General features: G+C 43.2%; 1 protein-coding gene across 6 annotated transcripts in view; it reads left to right on the plus strand.

Moving 5' to 3' along the window:
- Mtus1 (microtubule associated scaffold protein 1) overlaps positions 1-18,495 on the plus strand; it is a 139,914-nt gene that overhangs the window by 72,583 nt on the left and 48,836 nt on the right. For 4 of the 6 annotated variants that reach the window (XM_041644445.1, XM_041644443.1, XM_041644444.1 and 1 more), the window contains 2 exons: positions 450-578; positions 2,729-2,767. In XM_041644445.1, coding sequence (XP_041500379.1) covers positions 450-578; positions 2,729-2,767 — 168 coding nt within the window. Of the gene's footprint in view, positions 1-449; positions 579-2,728; positions 2,768-8,960; positions 9,360-18,495 lie in introns of those variants that run through there. The other 2 variants (XM_041644446.1, XM_041644448.1) reach the window with 2 other exon arrangements.

An 18,495-nucleotide genomic window follows, 5' to 3' on the forward strand; every position in this document is an offset into this window, starting at 1 on the left:
CACTTTGAGGCTGTATACCTTTGTAACGGGGTGGATATGCTGGTAGTTTTACTTCTCAATGCAGCTTCTTGTAGACCAGATCTTATCTTTGAAGCCACTGAAGATTTTGTCTATTTTTTTTTTTTAACATCAGCTCCTTACAATCTGTATTGTTTTCATGGAGAGGGATACTTTCTTGTGTATACATTAGGTGTGTTTGTTACACAGTATGGGTCACCGTTTATCTTCTACCTGAGATAAAAACCAAGCTGGACATGGACATAAACTTTGACTATGTGAGGAAACAAAATGAAATGTACGTTTTTGCATTCTGAGGACAGCACTTATTTCGCATACTTTAGGCCAGAAACTATCTCTGAAATCTTGACACTCAGTAATTGTTGTCATATTGTAGTCTCTTTGGAATAAGTATGGGGAACATGTGTTTATGTGTTTATGTTTTGTTATAGGTGGTAATGCTGTCATCAAGTATGAAGAGAAACCTCCCAAACAAGCATTTCAGAATGGATCAGGATCCTTATATCTGAAGCCTTTGGTGCCCAGAGTTCATGCACACTTGCTCAAAACTCCTCCAAAAGGTATTGTCTTCATTGTGAAGAAAAGAAAATTAAAAAAAATTTAAAACTGTGTGGCTTTTGGGAAGTTAAACTTTGACAAGTACATTTATGGTACTTGTAACAATTATATGCTTAAATGCCCATTGAGTAAGGACATTTTAATAACGAGTTGCCATTGTTCCAAGAATCTGCAAATTCTACAGGTAAATTCAATAATGAAAAACAGCAGGTAGGGGCTAGAGAGATGGCTCAGTCGTGAAAAGCACTGACTGGTCTTGCAAAAGACTCAGGTGCAGTTCCCAGCACCCATACAGTGGCTAACAGTCACCTGTATCTCCAGTTTCAGGGCACCTGATGCTGTGCTTGCTCTATCTCTTGTGCCCGCATGCACACAGACCCACGTTCAGGCAAAACACCCCGAATTCACAAAAAAATAAGAAATAAAACAAACCCCAGAAATCAGCCGGTAGAATGGAAGATGCCTGGATAAGCTAACAAATAAAACTAGCGTTCAGTTGTTCTAGGATGAGCCCCGAGGTGACAGCAAGAGACAGGAGCATGGCCCGTTTCCTGTCTGTGCCTACGGTTCATGTCTGTCACCTGCTACCCTGTTTCCCTTTTCTCTCGGCCGTTTGTTTCTGAAGATCTTGCCATTTACTTTGCCATCGCGGTGGGCACTAAGAGAGAGTGCGGTGTGTTGTATCTATGTATTCTTAGCCTGCAGCGCATCCAGGCAGCCCTGTCACAGCCGAGAGCATGACGAGCTCTGCTCATTGCTCCTGGAATGCTTGTCTACCTGGAAGAATAAATGAGACCCATGTTTATTTCAGAAAATTGGAAAAGCAGCCAGCAGCCACCACGGCATCCCCTCTCAGTTTCCTCTGCATATAAATGTGGTGTTCTTTGTTTTGTTTTGTTTCAAGGAAAGTGAGCACAGTGGTTTCAACTTTGAGTGTATGTATGCTGACATATATGTAAAAGATCATGTGATAGCTTGAGGTTACTGACCTGGTCTACATTTAGCAATGTTTTTTTTTTTAAATTTCTACTGGGTTGAAGGGGAAAAATGAACAAAAATATGGGGTTGGGCGAGTCCTGGTTAGAGGTAGGTTATTCGTTGTGCCATTAGGTTCTTATTTGTCTTATATACAGCTCTGAGGCATCAGATGCCCCCCTGCTAGGATGGCATTAATAGACCATGTTTTTTTTTAAAATCATGATTTTTAATCTCCACACTATCCCCAATAGTAACTAAAAGTAAACCCTGTGATGGAGTTTTGATCCTGAGGTGACATTCAGAGGACAACCAGAGGCCCCACCGATAACTGCAAAACCGGGCAAACCAGTGTTTTAAAAGGCCTGCACTGAGTCTGCAGGTGTCTCATAGAGGCTTTATCTGAGAGGGAGCCGGTGTGTTCCATTTATGATGGCTACATACTTTTAAGCGATTATCATCTCTTTAAAGTTCCGCAGATGGACTATGGCAGTCCTGACCAGTCATCTACAGATGGCTATTCACTTGGCAACGGTTTGATGTCAAGCACAGGCATTTCTAGCTCTGCTAGTATTTTCCTGTTTGGTTCCTGGCTGCATTTTATATTGCATCAGTCTGGAGAAGAAGCTCCAGGGTATTTCTTCTTCCCAGCCCCTTGGGAAGGTGTACATCAGCAGCCCTCTTTCACAAAGTATAGCCTGTTTCCTATATGCAGTAGAATAGGCAAACATATGCGTTCCGTATTGCTAAACGATGTCTCTCCTGCCCAGGGTGCAGCTCGGTGCTGAGCATTCTCCTAGTCTGTGGGGCCCAGGATTCAGATATGCGAGAGTAAATAATAAGTGAACTAAACTGTAAATGAACTTTTCCTTGACTGCAAAATACACCATGCCTTGTCCTTTTGAAAACGGATACTTTGTTCTTGATTAATGCATATCACTCTTAATATTGTAAATATCTCATTTGTTAATAACATCTATATTTGAAGGATGCTTGATAAAATTGTTTGCATCTTGGGATTTTCTCAGTGGTTAGCTGTAACCTAAAATTTACAGGCTAATGGAGGGCTTTTGAAAAAAAAAACAAAACGAAACCACTCGTATTTACAAAATGGCTTGAGTCATGCATAGTATTATTTCCAGTAAAACATGTGCTTTATGTTTCTTTCACTTTCTAGGTCCTTCGAGAAAAAGTCTATTTACAGCTTTTAATTCAGGCAAGTGACCATTTTAAGCATGAATGATAAAAGTCTTTTTATTTGAAAAGTAATAATTAAACATACTGGAATTTATTTATAATGACTTTACTGGTATGCTCGCAACTCAGAATTCAGGCTTCACGGTGTCAATTGCATATGTGACATGGGCGCTGGGGAAGCACAACTGAGCCTTCTAACCCAAGAAGAGCACACTTTATTATATGGATACGTTTAGCTTAAAATGATTTTTTGTAAAATAAAAGACAGCTCTCCAAATATGAATGTTATTTTCAAACTGAATCATCTTTAATTGTAAAATTGTCTTAAGATTTACTTTTTAACCCCTTGTATTAGCTTGGCGTCTTTCCATTTTCCTGGCTCTCCCTAAACCCCTCCAAGTCCCCTTGTTCAGACATAGATCTCTAAGGTGGCCTACAACTTACACATTGAACCACATTGAGAGTCTGATTACTGTCTTTTGTGGAGCCATAGATTTTATAAAATGTATTCGTTGAAATTCCCACATGTGACATGCAGGGCTTTATGCAGTCAGCCGTGAACTACCTACATGTTCTTGTTTTATATTACAGTGCACTCATGCGGCTTCTAGGCCCACTGCACACAGAGCAGAAAACCAGAGAAAAGAAAGGCCACGCTGCAGCCTGTAAACTAGCTGACATCCAGGCTTTCATAGAGCCAACACAGGACGCAGTTGTGAGCCATGTGCTTCTCCCCAGGGTTAAGCACAGTGGTTAGTTATTTTCACAGCTCAAGGCTGACCTAAAACTAGCTCAAGCCTAAAGAGTAAACACTGCCGTGCTGTGTGGCCTTTGAAGTAAAAATGCTTGTAAATATTGAAATCCCGTCTTGTCACACACCACACAGAGATCAGTTTCAATGAGTTACCCGGTGCGTGTGCGGTAACAAGTAGCCTCTTGGGTGTTTGAGTTGGTTCTATAGATCACATTCATCATGATTCCATTGTGAACTGTTTCACTATCATCTTCGTGATTTTCTTGTGACATATTCTTTAAGAGGGTATTAGTAAACTAAAGCCCATGCACACTGTAGTTCCTCGGATCCCCACATTCTTTTCACAAAGCTTCATACTAGATTCTGGTATGATCCACAACGTAAAAGCGCCGACCACGTTCTGGTCAAGCTCAGATTTACTTTTTTATCTTCCGTGTGTTTCGCCTGGATGTTTGTCAGTGCACCACATGCACACAGGGCCCTGGAAAGCCAGGAGATGATATCAGATCCTCTGGATCTGGAGTGACAAACATTCAAGAGCCACCGTGTAGGTTCTAGGAACTGAACCCTGGTCCTTTGAAGGGTAGGGTTTGCTCTAACCTATGAGAGCTCTCTCCAGCCTCTATTTAATATTTTTTTTTGGGGGGGGAGACAGATGAAATATCATCTTCACCACATCTGAAATGTTCTGTCATTATTTCGGTTTAACAGTTAAAGAAATTCCATTACCTCAGAAGACAGAAAGGGACAGATGAGAATGACCTTGAGAGGCTTGGGCGTTGGTGAAAAGCTTAGTTCTTCACTTCCTATTTGTGGCCTGACTGTGGCTACTTGCTAAGCCCCTCCAGAGCTCGAGTTTCTCCTTTGGCAGCATGAGAACATTCAGCAGATAGATCCCAGTGCGGGAATCATTTTGACCGTGTAGAATGTTTTCATCCCAGGTTCTCAGACGGTAGCTAATCCTGCTGCTAGGGCTGACAAGGTTGGCAGCTCTCCTTTCACTTTTTGTGGATATTTTAGAGGTGACCCCCCTCCCAGGCGTCAAGTTCGTGAAATCATCAAAGCAAGTGAGAAAACCCACCAAAAGTTATGAACCACCTTCATGGGGGACTAGCTGTTGTGATTTATTTAAAGGCTATGACACTGTGAGATTCTAGGCAACATTATCTCTAAATAAAACATGCTCGCTGTTTATGATGAAAATGTCACACACCACATCATGCTATTATTACCGTGGTTCCAAAACTCATGGGAGTTGTTTGGGATACCATAGGCATCCAAGTTGGGTTTATCCAGTTCTCTGTTTTATATGCCATCCCTGTCAGGTGCCATGATGTCTGCCCTGGAAGTGGAAACACCTGTTCTTTCTGCGCCATTTCATAAATATAGCCTGCGGCGTTCTGCCTCTCCTTTCTCCCGTGTCGCGCGGTGGTTGAGGGTGGCAGACCTGCTCTGGGGAGGTGACGCGATGCTGCCACACCACTGTGTGCCTGCCGTCTTTTCCTTATTGAAAAGGTGACGATCTCGACTTTGCCCTTATGCTGAAAGGGCAGACACCCTTTAGCTATCTGAAAATTTTAGTGCTTCACATTAGGAAGAATGAATCATTTTAGTGAGTCTCTTCACACAGGTCATATGAACGTATTTCAGACAGAAAGGTTTTAAATGTAGAGACCAATAAAAGTGCCACAAATATATACCTGACTAGAGAAGGCTTTTCCTGGAACACAGGTGTAATAGGAAAGATTAATAATGATCGCACATGATTGGAGCTTTGTTTGGTCAAAATGGACATTACAACACTTGTTCTTTGTAGCACTCTTGAAAATTAGCAAGACAGAGCAGAGCCATCACCATAGTGGACGTTATATGGGCCTATTGTCTAAGACACTTCTATCAAATCCTCATTGCATATTTTTTTGACTATGAAAAAAAGTCTGTGAAATTCATGAGGAACCAGATAAGACCCCCAAAAGGGCCAAAAACAAGCTTGTGGGGAAAACAAAGCTGGAAACATCATAACTCTTGCTTTCCAGTCTATCGGTTTGTAAGTAAAAGAGTGGGTTGGCGCAAAGTTAAATACAGAGACCAATGCCATGGGACAGTCCAGAAATAAACCCGTGGACATACAGTCCACTGAGCTTTGACAAAACTTCCAAAAACATCCAGTAGGAGAACTACAGTGTGAGGAGAGCCAGATGTGTACGGCCGAAGTAAATCTCGCCTCATACACAGGAAACAGCTCAAAATACATTAAGAGAAAGCTTGAAACTGAAAAGTGCTTAGGAAATGAAAGGAGAAGGCGTTCGTGGCTTTGTCGCTGGTCGTGGTTTCTTGGCTTGATACTAGAAACATGAGACGAGCAAACCTGGACAAGTGAGACGATCCCAAACGCAAACCTCTGCAGAGCATGGGGACAGACAGACAGACAGTTGCATGGTTGGTGGCCTGCAAGACGGAAGGGACTGCCTGCAAGTCATATGCCCAATGAGGGCTGCTCTACCAAAGTGAAATGCGGCATCATCCCCAGTGACTTGGATGTAAGAACAGCTTGAATGTCTGTGTAGGGAAAAAGTATGTACTATATCCGTACAATGGAATGCTCTTCACAGTACCTGCAAAGGAAATGATGCTGAGGAGAGATGGCTTGTTGTGGGTATCAGGACTTGTCCTGTGAGCATCTGTAATCTGAGCACTCAAATGGGGAGATGGGAAGCGACACAGAAGAATCTCTGCAAACTCGTGGCTCAGGTAGCCTGGCCCACACAGCAGAAAGAAAAAACCTGGCTCTAACAACGGATGTCAGAGGCTGACCCTTGAGGGTTGTCCTCTGCCTTTGCCGTGTACACCGTGGCCCGTGCATCATTCCTAGGCACCAAATGCACAGGCGTACAGTGCACAAAAGAGAGGGGGAACCTTGCTGACTTTGCTCACATTCAGTATCTAAAGTAGTCAGCATCATAGCAGGAGAAAGGCTTTCTGGGCACCCGGAAGGTGCTCGCCAAGAAGTGGGAAGTTGCTGTTAGATTCCGTTAGGAAAGGTTAAGATATTGTTACAGCACTGTTACAACGCACGTAGTTGTGGCATAGTTAACAGGAACATGCTTTTAAAATTTGTGGAGGGTAGAGTGTGTGTTCTTGCTACAGTGATAGAAGATGAACACAAAAAGCTTAGACTGGGAAAAATATGTACAGCTAAGAAACAAAATGACTTGGAACTGTGCACTTTCTGCTTGGCCTGTTTTTTTTTTCTTTTATGTGATTATCTATGGATGACGAATAAAGAATAGGATGTACCCACTGCACAGGAGTGTAGATTTAGGAGTCGTTGCATAGAGCACAGCCTGAGGGCATACATGACCAGAATGCACCTAGGACGAGACTCTTATTTATTGCTTTTCAGGATTCTTTAAATTGGGGGGGGGGGGGGGTGAGGAAGAATGAAGTCTAGGGAGATGGCTCAGCAGTTAAGAGATTTGCTGTTCAAAAAATAAAGCCCCCCCGAAACAAACCCAAAACCCCACCACCACCAACAAAAGTCAACTAAAGTTTAATCCTTATAAATTGTCCCATCTTTAAGTACCAAACTTTGCTTTTCCTGTCGTCTTGGCTGAGCTTTTTGCTGATCCTCTAAAACTACAAAATAACACCCGGCATCTTTTTTTCTTTGCACTTATGCTAGCTGGCCACCAGGGGGCAGGTGGTGTTTGGGAAAGAATTGAAACTGAGCAGTTTGAGGCTTGTTATAAGCAAGCTTGGACTCTTCGTGTGCAGGCATTTTATATGGGGGCATTTTACAAACAGCTACATTTGACTTGGGTTTTCCTTTCCAGTGACATTATTTCTTTTATTTCAGGTTCTTGCTGCGTTTAGGGGGGAGGGGCTAATAGTTCATATGTGAGAGAGAGCTTAATGCTAGTGTAGTTAAAGTCCTTTTGTCCTATTTTATGTGTCTAGGTGTTTTGCTTGCACGCATGACTGTGCACCAGATGCATGAAGGATGTCTGAAAAATGCCAGAGAAGGCCTTGGATTGGATCCCTTGGAACTGGAGTTACATTTCTGAGCTACTGTGTGGGTGCTGGGAACTGAACATGGGTCCTTTGGAGGAACAGCCATTTCTCCAGCTTCTTCTTAAAATAAAACGTTTAATGAATATAACTGACGAGTGGGTTGCTTACGTCTTCCTTTGGGTGGTGTAAGCTAATGGATTTTCCTTTAACAGGACAATTTAGAGTTTACTGTTAACAACCTCCCCTAAACCAAACCTACCCAGAGACAAAGCCCCCACACCCTTGACTATATGGATGGTGTTATATCTATTTGTAATAATAATATTTTATTTATCATTCAGTTTATAATTTTGATGATCACTGATATCTTGGGTTTTTGAAACATGTTTTTTGATAGCACAATGATAGCAGTTTTTTAAAAATAATTCAGAATTTGGGGAAAGGGTTTAGAATTTTTAAAAATAATAACCTGTGATATAATACAGGAAAATGCCAATTAAAGGTCTGGTTCTTTGACTCTTAAGTCCTTGGTGATTGGTTCTTCTGTTGCCATGGATGTGGTTCACTTAGGAGATTGATGGGGTGTAGGTGTGTTCATTCATCCCCACTGGGGGTTACTGGTTTTGCTGATGTCCTCTGACATGATGGGGTGTAGATGTGTTCATTCATCCCCACAAGGACCCTCTGGGGATTACTGGTTTTGATGATGTTCTCTGACATGATGGGGTGTGTGGTACAAGTGAGGAGAATGAGTCTCGCTAGTCTCCCTTCCCTCTTGTCCTCTGTCGTCTTCAACTCCCGGATGCTGTGTAGGAAGGGCTTTTGTTTGCTTAGGTAATATTTAGGTAATATTAGGAAGGGCTTTTAAAAGGATAATTGCTTCTTGTCAGTTTCAACAGCATTTAATGAGTGGCTTAGGGTTTAAGTTTTTCTGTCTTATTTACTTATTCTTAGGAACAGACCTGGTACAGGAAACTGCACTAACCTTTCACGTTTCATGAGGTCCTTAACCCGTGAGAACTAGAGCTTCCGCTTTGACAACCTGTCACTGCCTAACAAGGCAGGTTCTTTGTGAAAGACTGGAAGTGGCTGTTGCTTGGAGGTTTTGGTTTGTTTGCTTGTTTTTAATCCAAGCAATCAGGTTTACATATAACTCTAATAGGTAAAATACCTGGAAAATGCATAGCAGTGATAATGTGAACCTGTGCCATTAAGAAGGTTGAGTCAATTCAGATTGCTTTAGTGAACATCTTATTCTTTTGCCTAGTAATAAACAGACGTTAGGCATACAAGGCAGTTAATTTCCCTTAACTCCACTCCAAGAGTGGCTGGATCTGCGACATGATTGGCTGTTACATAAAGCTCCAGAGACCACCCACTTTCTCCTCCCCTTTCCCATCCCTGAAGGGAACCACAACAACCCATGGCATGTACAGTGTGATGTAACTCAGGCTGCTTGCTTCCGGACCTGCTCCTCGCAGCTCTTGCTCAGACGCAGGGCATTGTTTTTAGCTACATCTGGGAGTGCAAAAGGAAGCCTGGAGCCCCGGGATAACTAGCTCTGGCTTTCTTTTTCCTCTGGGTGGCTTGACCTGAGCAATGTAGGCTTGTTTTTCTTTGGCTGTATCTCTTGGCCTGGGAGAGTCCTGAGTTAGAAAGAAGACAGCATGTGATGGTCCCTGGAACCTGCGTTCCCTGCGAAGTCCCCCCACTTGCTCTGAAGACATGTTGTTGTCTCCCAAGTTCTCCTTGTCCACCATCCACGTCCGCCTCACTGCCAAAGGACTGCTGCGAAACCTCCGGCTTCCTTCGGGGCTCAGGAAAAGCACTGTCATTTTCCACACAGGTTGGTCGTGCACAGATCCGCTGCTCAGAGCTGTGTAGGGGAGGGACGTGCTGATGAGCCCGAGAATGCTTCTCAGATTTCTATGGAGACAGATAATTGGAGAGAAAGCTCGCAGTAGTGAGAGACTTAACAAACAATGAGCTGTTTTCTCCTGTGTTGAGCGGGAGGGTACTTCTGTGGAGTGGAGGCAGCTGTAGGCTTGTTTGTGTTTATGGATGCAGGATGGTTGCCTTGGAACTTTCTGGGTGCTCTTCTCTGCCACCAAATCCGTAAAGACCAACACCTGTTAATTCACATCTGTCTTCAAATGAGGTTTGGAAATAGGGTATGTGTGCAAATGAAGGTGATTTCTCTTTGCACCAAGGAGATGGATGGCTGTGGTTTTATTTTGCCATTTTTTTCACTGAGAAAAAAAGAGCTCCACATTGCAAACACCCTTAAAACCATGATGCTTGTGTAGGGCCAATAAGCGGACCACACATTTAGTTTTCCGGTCTTCCTTGTCAAAGCAAATGTGGGCATAGAATATTGCCCCCGATGCTTGTGTTGGCAGCTGCTTTTCACTCTTCTGTGCCCGATGGAAATCTCAGTGCCTCCCTTCAGGCATATGTAAAGCTGTCTGCCTGTGTTCAGACGGCACTGCCTGCTGGTGCTGCCTCTCACTTTGGCTAACGGTTGCAATTGTGGCAAATTAAGTTGATTTCATTCTGTAATGGCTTAAGTGTTCTTATAGTTTGTTGCGGCTGCTGCTCTAACAGGCTTGCCTCATGGGCATGTGGATGCATGATTTTTTCCGTGCCATGTGTGTGTTTCCTGTGTTCCTCTTGTTTTTCTGTTGGCTCATTGCCGTCCCTGGTGATTGCTTTCTGCTGGCTGCTTTTCGTTTTCCCAGAGGCATTTGCCTTCTCTGGGGGATAATCTTGATTTTTTTTTTCCTAGCATCCCTTCCTTGTTTCATAACTCCCCTTGACCTGACATTTGGTTGGCTGGCCTTTCCTTCTAGCTCTGATGGCTGAAGGTAACAGAAGGAAGCTGGAGTCAGCCGTGGCTCCTTTCTCAGCCCAGATACCACTGTAATTCCTTCAGCCCTAAAACTAAAGTGGTGGGGACCACGGGTTGAGCTTCGTGTCTGCTGAGGCCTTGACTTCAATTGCCTGCACCCCAAAAATAAGACAAATCCATAAAGTGAAAAATACAAGTGTGCTTTAGCAATGTTATTCATTTTTATGCCGTATATTCTCATCCTATTCATTCCTCTCCCCCAGCTCTTCCAGCTCCTCCCTCTTCCCTACCTACACAAACAAGCATGCTTTAGATTAACAATATTTTCTATGGTCCAAAATAGCCCTAAGTAATTTTAATACTTGTTAAAGTAATATAGACCCCTGCTCTAAGTTAAAAAGACAGCCAGGGAGCAGGGGGTGATATGCTTTAAATACATAATGCACATGTATGAAATTACTAAAGAATAAATTTTCATAGTAATAGAAAAGAGAGTCTTTGGGGTACTGTATCACCATAATGTGCCACTTCCTGCCCTTCCCCAGAGCTCTCACTGTCATGGTTTCTTGCTTATTTCCCCTATAGTACTTTAACCAGACACAAAGGTATGATGTCTTTCATAGCCTCTTTTGTTATTCAGAATGGGAAGCTTGGTAAATGTTCTTTTGCTGGTCTTTGTAAGGGTAATATACGAGTCTGATGTTGATCTACTTAGTTCTGTGTGTGTGTGTGTGTGTGTGAGTGTGAGTGTGAGTGTGAGTGTGTGAGGGTGGTGCTGGTGATGGGATTGTGTCTTGTACCTGCTTAGCTGCCACTGAGCCACACGCCCAGGCTTTTCCCCACTCTTAATAGTCGAGAAACATTCCATTGCTGGAGTGAACAAAGGTTCGTTTATTCCAGTAGCTTTAGGATTGTTTGTAGCAGACAGCTTGAGCAAAAGGCACGAGGCCTTAATCACCAGAGTTTAGTGAATAGTGGTGTTTCAGTCACGTCTCATTTTCTGAATTTATACCAGAATTTTAAAATTCATCGGCTGAATGTCATAATTTTTAGGCCCAGAAGGCATGTATCACTGAACAAACCCACCTTATTTTACACCGGTATGTCTGGGGCCCAGACACATGTAAGCACCGACTTGTTTATATTCTTAGTGAAGGAAGTGCGATTGGTTGCGTTGGTGATGGGGGTGATCTGGAGTCTTAAGAGTACCGGGGCAAGATGGCGTTGGCTCTGCCTGTACCTGTGGGTATGATTATCTGGGCGTTCACACTCTGCTGTCCACATGTTCTGCTTTCCAAGTCTCTGGGCCTCAAATGCCATGAACTTGCTAGCTTTGGGCTTTTAAACTCTGAACGTCCTATGGCACCCCTTGGAAACTAACCTTAGCTCACCACCACCCAAATCCAGCTCATCCTCTTGGCTTATTTCTCTGAATGACATCATGTTTCTTATCTGGCTATCACCGTTGACTCATCTTGTTATTCATCCTCGGTCGTCCTCAACAATTGGTTATAAAAACTTAAGACCCCACCCTTGGAGTCCCTGATTGTTTTCACTCTGGCTGTCTTCCATCAGGCACTTAGGATGAAGTTTGCTCTTTCGGTGGTGGTGGGGAGCGCCTGGGAATTGAACTTAGGACCACGTGCATCCTAAGCAATGGTTTCACCATTGAACCACATCTGCAGGCCTGCTCTTATTGGTAACAGTAACAAAATACTGACCATGTCCCGTCAGTGCAGCTAGCCTCTGATAGAACTTTCTGGAGGGCTTCATATTTGCCCTGTGCCACCAGCTTTCCCCTGATTCTAACCTGCTTTTGTGACTGCAAGATTAATTTGTTCATGTCACATATGAGTATCTGTTGGGCCTGTGCCATATGCCAGGTACAAGGCTTGGTGCTGAGAAAATATCCTGGACTAGGTCCCACACAGCCCTTTGTCTTCCTCTAACCCATAATTGGATAGGAGACCAGGTAATCATGTAGGGTGTGGCCTGGGCCCTCAGGTGGTTCTTGGCAGGTTCTTGTTACCTTCATCCAGGTGTTCCAGGAGTGCCTTTTACGTCAGCTCTTAGGATAAGTGGAACTAGCTGAGAAATAAATAAAACGTGCTCCAGGCAGAGAAAGATCGTGTTGAAAGCCTCGAGAGGTGAGAAAGCAGGTGGCTCCTGCAAAGAAAGAACTGCAATATTTCTGAGCAAACAGTGAGGCGCGAGGGAGGCTGGGAGCAAAGCCCTGGTCAAGGCCTGGAACAAGTGCACAGGGCACTGGGCATCGCGGTGAGCTGGTATTGACCACGTGTGCCACTGAATTAGGGATGGCATTTTTTTTCCTGTAAATAAGGGCTGGGAGAGAAAGCCACTCTGGCAGGGATCTTGTGCGATGCTGGAAAAAGATGCCAAACATGGATGAAGACTCAGGATGAGGAAGGAACCCTGAAAGTCTGGAATGACCTCAAGATAGTCCCAAGTTTCTGTCAAGAGTATTTCTTGGCAAAGTATTAAGCTAAGTTAAGTGTATTTTGGGTTTTTAATCACAGTACACTGGTCCTAATTTTATGATGGCTCACAATAAGGGAAATACATTTTTTAGTATAAATATTCCTTGCCTCTCAGTTCAGTTTTTCTTCCAAGCAGAAGTATTAATTATTTAGATTGTATTGCTTGATCCTCAAATACTTAATGTTCTCTTTGTCGCAAGGGAAGGCAGTTAATCACACTAAGAATTTTGTTTTATTTTTGCCGGGCTAATGAACTGAAAAATGATTGCTGTGGTGTTGTGTAGCAATTTCCTCCCAGTTAAAATATTCCATCCAGTGGGGGAAGCTCTTTAAGACCCAGGAAGTCCCTAAAACTGACCAGATGCACTAGGTTTCTCCTTCCTTGAGTTAACAGAAGTAGAAAGGACTCTGCAGATGCTCTCAGATCAGCCGAGCTGCCTGGAAGAGGCAGAAGCAGCTGAGCTGAATGACCTAGCAGAGACTCTCTCCCACCTACTGAGCTGCCTGCTGGTTAGGCAATGAGCAGCTGGTTCCCCCACTGTTATCACCCATGCTGGAGTGGCTTATGGTGATGCAACTGTCTTTGAGTCATTTGTGGCCCTGTAAGCAACCCCTCTCACCCTTACTCCTCTAAGTAACCTCAGCGAAACCCCATGGGTTCACTGAGTTGTACTTTGGTGGCACTCTTACTTGGATCTGTGCTCGGGGCATGCCCTATCTGGAGTAAGGAGATACACTTTTCATGTCTCCCCAGGAATAATATCCTATGACATGCAGGCAGCTCTGGGGATGTGGTTGTTGCTAGAATGTTTGCCCGATGTGCAAAGGTCTGATGTGGATCCCGGTGCTGGAGCAGGGGTGGGGTGGGCATAGCTAGCAATGGAAGTCCTAGGGGAGAACAAAATAGTATTAGTATAAAATATGTATTTACTTGAGGCAGTACGAAAGAGAACAATTTTAATTACACAGCATGTGAATGAAATCTGTTAAACTACAGTGAAATTCATCAAATTATGTCCTTGTATTGGATGTTTGCATTGAACAACTATTTTTAGAATTGTTCCAAGCATGAAAACCAGACAGTTGAGGAAGTGATGTACCTCCCCCCGTAGGTGGAGACTGCTCGTTCCTTTCAGGGCTGCCCAGACCTGAAATAAATCACACAGAAACCATGTTAATTGCAATACTGTTGGCCAATAGCTTAAGCGTATTCCTAGCTAGCTCTTACATCTTAAATTAACCCATTTCTGTCCATCCGTGTATCACCACATGGTTGTGGCCCACCAGTAAGGTTCCATTTGGCATCTGTCTCCAGCAGTGGCTACATAGCTTCTCTCTGACTCCACCTACTCTATATCTTTCCCAGCCTGGCTATATTCTGTTAAGCCATTGGTTGAAAGCAGCTTCTTTATTAACCAATGGCAATAAAACATATAAACAGCATACAGACGGGAATCCCATATCACCCTCCTGAGAAGGAACTATGTTTGCTGTGCATGGCTCTGGCGTCTCTGCTGTGTCCTCTGTCTCTTTCCTTATGGGTGCCTTTCTCAGGCAGCAAGCAAAGGAAATGCAGAACGAGGGAGTTCCAGATCCCTGAAGCCAAGCTCTTGAGCTAGATCTCGGTTACATAACTATTCTACCTGAAAGAGAACTGTGGAATGGAGTGTTTGGTTCTCTGGTCACTTATGAATGAAGGAAAGAATTCACAAATGGAATCTACAACAGACCTTACTGGTTTTTGATTCTGAAATAATACAAATCGTTTTAGGTGTTGATTAAGTATTTGTAATAATCCCACTTGTTTTAGTTTGCTTTTCTGTTTTTATAGTAGAACTCTGACCAAAACCACCCTTGGGAGGAAATGATTTATTGGTTTACAAGTTATAGTTCACCACCAAGAGAAGTTAAGGGAGGAACCTGGAGTTAAGAACTGAAACAGAGACCAGGAAGGAACACAGCAGGGGAATTACAAACTCAAGGTCATCTTTGAATATATAGAGAACTCTATGTTTAAGCTATTGTTTCCTGACATAAGTGATAATTTAAAAATTTTTGATAAGGTTGCACAGATTACCATCACTGCTAAATTGATAAAACCAGATTGTGTCCATAGTCCTGTGTCTTGGGGGCAGTCTCCAGGCAATCTTTAGGCTTGATTGCACCTTGAGAGAATTACAAGGCAGGTGATTAATCAGAAGAACAGGTGTGTTTAGGATGGACTAATTTTGGAGATTCGGGAGCAGAGTGTGAGAGAAGGTTCTAACACCTTCCCCACAAGCCACTCCACATTCCTCTCCTTCTGCCTTTGCCCCCATTCTGCCTGTCAGTCTGACAGTTCCCAGCCAGATGCCTGACCTTTACTGGTTGTCTCTTGCTCTGACTGTGTGGGCCTCTTGCTCTGCCTTGTAAACCCATTCTTTCCTGCTTGTCCTCACTGTCATGCACCGGGGATTTGTTGTTCTTAGGTCTCCCTCCTGGCCTCTCTGCCTCTCTGGCGTTGCCCCTTTAGGTCTTCCTCCCCTTCACAGCATTGTTTTCTGTTTCCTACATGAGTAAAGTCTTGCACCATGCACATGCCCTCACTTCTTCTGTTTATATTCCCAGCAGCTTCATTTTACTTTGGTTGGGATTGATCATTGTATCGAGCTGCACAGGCCTTAGGGGCTTCAAGTCATGCCTTTGTGTCTGTTTTCTGGCTCTATTTTCAGTTTCTGGCTACCTCCTTCACTTATCTGTCTGCCTCATGGACAGATTTGGTTAATACTCTGCCCTTGCACCTAGAACATTCTTTTTTTTTTAAAAAAAATATTTATTTATTATATATACAATATTCTGTCTCTGTGTATGTCTGCAGGCCAGAAGAGGGCACCAGACCTCATTACAGATGGTTGTGAGCCACCGTGTGGTTGCTGGGAATTGAACTCAGGACTTTTGGAAGAGCAGGCAATGCTCTTAACCTCTGAGCCATCTCTCCAGCCCTCACCTAGGACATTCTTAACATGCACTTCCACCCCACTGTGTGTACATGATTCCAGCATCTGATTATCATATCATATCATATCATATATCATATGTCATATATCATACTTTTAAGACTGGTCACATACTTCTGTCTGTTGCACAAATTTCTTAAAAACCAGGACCAGTTTGTTAGGATGCATTCCATAGACGGCTATAGAATGAACAGTATGGTTTATCTGCATGCTCATCTATATTAGAAAACATATTTTTCATTGATTCTCATTATAATACTCTAGTTACATGGAGTGTTGCCTGACAAAAATCCCATCAAATGCCAAGGAGACACCAACTGCAAAAACAAATACTTGGTATTCCTTTTGGAACTTTCAGATGTGGGATTGAGAAAAGTGTGGAAAGATGGGAATTGTCTGACTGTCTAGCCTCACAGGGGTTCAGGCTGTCTTCCTGCATGCCAGAGCAGGGCTATCCTGAGATGATCCCTGCTGGGTCCCCAGTACCTCCCCTCCCCCATCCCTGGTTACCCTGTTATAGTGGATGGTAATGAGTAGTAGTGAGTGGGCCAACAATGGAAAAATAGATTCATCCATAGGTGGTTTTTGTGCTTCATGGAACTCTGGACACTTTCTTATGGGTCTTTTCTCTGAGATTTAACAACTTGGTAATCAAGTTCAGATTCTATAAATGGGTGGCTTGTTTGGCCAGAAGGCAGATTTTTCCTCAACTTGTTCTGTGTCATGGTTAGGCTTTGAGTCTGGATTTAAGCCCCTCAAAAGGTGTTTAATTAATGAGATGGGCATCCATCTAATGGAGCAACTTATTTTTCTGTGAGATGATAAATTAAACCTTTGGACTAGTTATTTAGCTGTTTTTCAAGTGAGCAGACTTTTTTTTTTATTCTTATTTTTTTCCTTTTCTTGAAAATAGATTCTTTGCTCATACAATATATATTGATTATAATTCTCTCCACCTCCACAGTCCTCCCCCACTTTCCCCCCACTTCCCTTCCCCTCTGGATCCACTCCATTTCCATCTTTTATTAGAAAAGAATAGGCTTCTAAGAGATAACAACAAACGTGACAGAACAAAGTAGAATAAGATGAAGTGAAAACATATTAAGTTGGACACAACAGCCCAACAGGAGGAAAAGGGTCCCAAGAGCAGGCACAAGAGTCACAGACCCACTCATTCTCACAGTCAGGACTCCCACAAAAATCCCAAGTTGATTGTAATAATATTAAACACAAAGGACCTGATGTAGACCCATATAGGTCCCAGGCTTGCTACTTTAATCTCTATGAGCTCATATGTATCTTCCTTAGTTGATTCAGAGAGTTTTGTTCTCCTGGTATCTTCCATCCCCTCTGGCTCTTAAAATCCTTCTGCTTCCTCTTCCTTGGTGGTGGGGAGTTCCCTGATCTCTGAGAGAAGGGATTTGATGGAGACCTCCCATTTAGACTCTCTCTCTCTCTCTGCGCAGAATCTGACTGTGTGTCTCTGTATATGTTCTATTTCTCCTGCCAAAGAAAGCCTCTCTAATGACTGGATCAGACACTGATCTATAAATAAAGCAGAATATCGCTAGGAGTCATTTTCTTGATAATTTCTTTTTAAAAGACCAGCCATGTTTGGTTTTACCCTAGGTCTCTGGGCTATCTAGTCTTTGGTCCTTAGTTGCCCAAGCAGCACCAGGCATGGATTCCCTCTCCTGGAGTGGTCCTTAAGTCAAATTAGATATTGGTTGGCTACTCCCCAAAGTTCTATGCCACCATTGTCCTAACATATTTTGCAGGCAGAACAGATGGTAGGTCAAAGGTTGTTCATGTTTCCCTTTCTACAACCTGCAGAGTACCTTCCCACACCAAAGACATTAGGAATTAGGGGTGAATGCTCCCTATGGTCTTTGCAATTTCTATGGGACCTTCATAGTCAACAGCTCAACTGAATGCAACCCAGTCCCACACTGGCAGCCTCGCCTAGAGACAAGTAGTGACCTGCTGGGACTCCATATCCCCTATTATTAGGAGTCCTCATTAGGAGCGCCTTCACATGGTCCAGGAAGCTTCCAAATGTCCCCCGATTCCAGCCATTTCTCCCTATATTCTTTTCCTCCACCCCATCTCCCCCTACCTGATCCCCACTCTACCATCCCCACCTGTCCCCAGTCTGCCCATAAAATCTTTTTCCCCTTCTCAGGGGAATTCATATACCTCCCCCCCCCAACCCCTTCTATTTACCTATCCTCTCTGATTTTACAGATTGCAGCTTCATTTTGTTTATTTAATAACTAATATCCATATTTATCTTTCTGGTCTGTGTTACCTCAGGATGATTTTTTTTTCCTAGTTTTCATTAGCTTGCAATTTTTTTTTCCTTTTGAGAATTTTATTTTTGGCTGTTTTGTTTTTCTAGACAGGGTTTCTAGACAGTCCTGGCTGTCCTGGAACTCACTCTGTAGACCAGGCTGGCCTTGGACTCACCCTTCTGCCTCTGTCTCCTGAGTTCTGGGATTAAAGGTGTGTGCTCCCACTGCCCGTTATTTTTTAATCTTTTAAATTTTTATTAGATGTATTGTGTGTGTGTGTGTGTGTGTGTGTGTGTGTGTGTGTGTGTACACCATGTATGTCTATTGCCCATACAGGTCATAAGAGGGT

The sequence above is a fragment of the Microtus oregoni genome, unplaced genomic scaffold, assembly GCF_018167655.1.
Source record: "Microtus oregoni isolate MIOR12 unplaced genomic scaffold, Mior012 000096F_ref0000112, whole genome shotgun sequence".
NCBI lineage: Eukaryota > Metazoa > Chordata > Mammalia > Rodentia > Cricetidae > Microtus > Microtus oregoni.